Here is a 2,661-nt window from a genome sequence, read left to right on the forward strand (position 1 = left end):
TGCTGGCAAGCGTTCAACAGCTGGTCCAACAATCTCCTCTTCTCAAAGAATAGATACACAATAAAACACAGGACAGAAGACAGAAAATGTTTCACAATTGGACTTAATTCTAAGCCCAAAAACAAAAAGCTCATCCCTTGTCTGAATTCCTTTGTTCTTTGACCTCCATCTGCTGCCAAAGTAACAGGGCCATCTCCGATGGGTAGACAGGCAGCGGGTAGACACTGCCTGCTACCAGTAGTCCAGTCCCAGACACGCTTGTCCGACCCCCTCATGGGAAAGGTTAGGGTTTGAATAGGGTCGTCTCATCTGAGATCACTGGAGAGGCTCGAGTCTGTAGTGAGGGTTGAGTCAGACGTATTGTTCTTTGGGAAACGTGTACGGAGCGACTCCCGGCGGAGGAGAGGACAAGCCCGGTACGGAGGGGTATTTAAAGATGGCAGTGGTGTGTGAAGGGGGAGAGAAGGTATTTCTGGAAGTGGCCTGGGTGAAGGAGGTGGTGCTGCTGCTGGTGGCAGCGGGAGGCTGTGAGGAGTGGTAGGGGTGCTGGGGCAGAAATGAGAGAGGGGGGTTGATCGGAGGGGAGTAGGGCTCCGGGTAGTCCTCCTTGTTACAGGCCAGCCTGTAGCTCACATAGTCTGCTGTGTTGGGAAGCTCCTCATAAAACTTCCCAGGATGCTGTGGAGAGACAAGAGGCATGTCAGGATTTCGCTACTGTACATACTGTACATACATATGTGTATGTGTCAATAAAGGCTGGTCCCTAATAAAAGCCAGGTAAAAAAAAAAAAAAAGTATGGCAGAACTACCAGGAAGAAGTTTAAATGTATACATTTATACCCTAAAATATCATTAAAATTACTAAAATATAGTGGAAATATAATGGCCTGTCTCAAATAATAGTCTGTCTCCAATAAAGGCCTGGCACTCTCTTTTGTTGAGGTAAATAAAGTTATTGGAAGTTTTACGGTACATAAATACATAATGTACATAGACAGACAGTTACACACAAACATATTTAAATTATTTATGTCTACACATTCACAAAATCAGTGTTATGCAATGACTTACCAGTTACATTACATGGTTACACTTCTGGCAACTATTTGAACACGCAATGTCTAATGAAAACAGAGACTGGGAAATACAGTCTGCTCTACATTTATACACAACACAACACACACCGTACCTGGATGTCATCCCCTGGCCTTTTCCTTACAGGTTGGGACAGTTTTTGGGAGGGCGAGTCATTACTGATCAAAGAGAAAGTGAGAATATAAATTGGAGGATGAGGATGGCAATAAGGAATTAAAAGCATTTGGGTGGAAAAGAGCATATGAGGTAAAGGGAAAGAGGTAACAGACGGTGTACGTACGAGTCGTCATCTTTCCGACTTCTTATTTTGAGCACCAGGACGGTGACAGTAATGCCCATGAGCACCCCAGCAGCCAATAATAAAGCAATTACACTGATGACATCACTTGTTGCAACCTGGGGCAATGGCTTTTCTGAGGAAAAAAAACAGCACAGCAACAAATATTCAAACAAATGCATTATTTAGCTTTGATCAAATATAGGTGCAGTAAAGGCAATTAGAGAAATGTGGAAGTAGAAGTAGTAGCTGTGCATAGTAGTAGTAACAGTAGTATTTATGTTGTTTTGTTTGATGTCATCATAGGAGCCAAGTGACACAGTTAACCGTACCTATGATGCCAATCTCCACGGAGGCTGATCTCGTCCCAATGCTGTTGGTTGCATCGCACACATAGGTACCTTCCAGGTCATATGTGATCGGCCCTTTAAAGGTCAGGACGTTGTCTCGGATCTCTACATTGCTGGGTATGGTACCATTTACCCTGCAGAACACATAGGAAAATCCATAGAAAACTGAGATACTAGCTCTAAGATTGAAAGCCTCCAGTGAGAAAAAAACCCCCAAAAACTCTTGAGCTGTACACACAAAGTCCAAGGCACTCTAAATCCAGTAAGGAGGGAAGAGACTTGGAGCTTGAAATTTAAAAAGCCTTTATTGTCATGGCTTAACATAGAAAATCCATCCTAAAATAGGAATCACACCTATGATAGATATGTGACATCTATGATCTTCAATCAACATTTGTCAACATGAATAGTTCTCGTCCAAAGCCAGATTCAATGCTTTTTGGAGTTTATTTAATATTGCAATAATACCCAAGAGGGCACCTTTTACCACGATTACGGGTGCAGTGGTGATGCAGTATTTACCACGCACAGCTGAGTACCATCGACAGCACTGAAGTACTCATACAGTAAAGAACCTCCTCAACAGTAAAATGTCTTTTATACACCACACATATAGACTGGAAAGTTTTTTTTCCAAGTAATATACAAAAGAATAAAACAGAAAACAAGAAAGATCACTCACTAGTTTCCTGGTTACCTCAAGAGTTTGCATAGTAACCAATAAAGTAGGGCTACTCGTGCCTTGTGGGAATTAACCAGCATGCTTGGAATGTGTCTTTGACCAATCAGATTGCTTGGATGAAACTTAGATGAAACAATTGTATAAGAACAATTAATGGCAGGTGTACATGTTTGATGTACAGAATTTTTGAGTGTGTACACCTAAATGAGCTTAATATCATAATAGCACTAACAGCTCTGAACTGGAAAATGCATTCA

The 2,661-nt window shown here is 41.9% G+C and overlaps 1 protein-coding gene across 1 annotated transcript; it reads right to left on the reverse strand.

Annotated features, from left to right (window-relative positions):
* Positions 1 to 351: 351 nt before the first annotated feature.
* LOC139666941 (uncharacterized) lies at positions 352 to 1,856 on the reverse strand (the record flags this gene model as incomplete). Its single annotated transcript, XM_071546293.1, has 4 exons — positions 352 to 678; positions 1,190 to 1,253; positions 1,376 to 1,508; positions 1,705 to 1,856. Coding segments are annotated over 4 exons (676 nt in total), but the record flags the coding sequence as incomplete, so codon positions are not given.
* Between the last annotated feature and the right edge of the window lie 805 nt (positions 1,857 to 2,661).

The sequence above is a fragment of the Centroberyx affinis genome, unplaced genomic scaffold (genome assembly GCF_046629955.1).
Source record: "Centroberyx affinis isolate AG114_WGS23_722 - 3 ecotype Tasmania unplaced genomic scaffold, CSIRO-AGI_Caff_v1 ptg005197l_1, whole genome shotgun sequence".
NCBI classification, from domain to species: Eukaryota; Metazoa; Chordata; class Actinopteri; order Beryciformes; family Berycidae; genus Centroberyx; species Centroberyx affinis.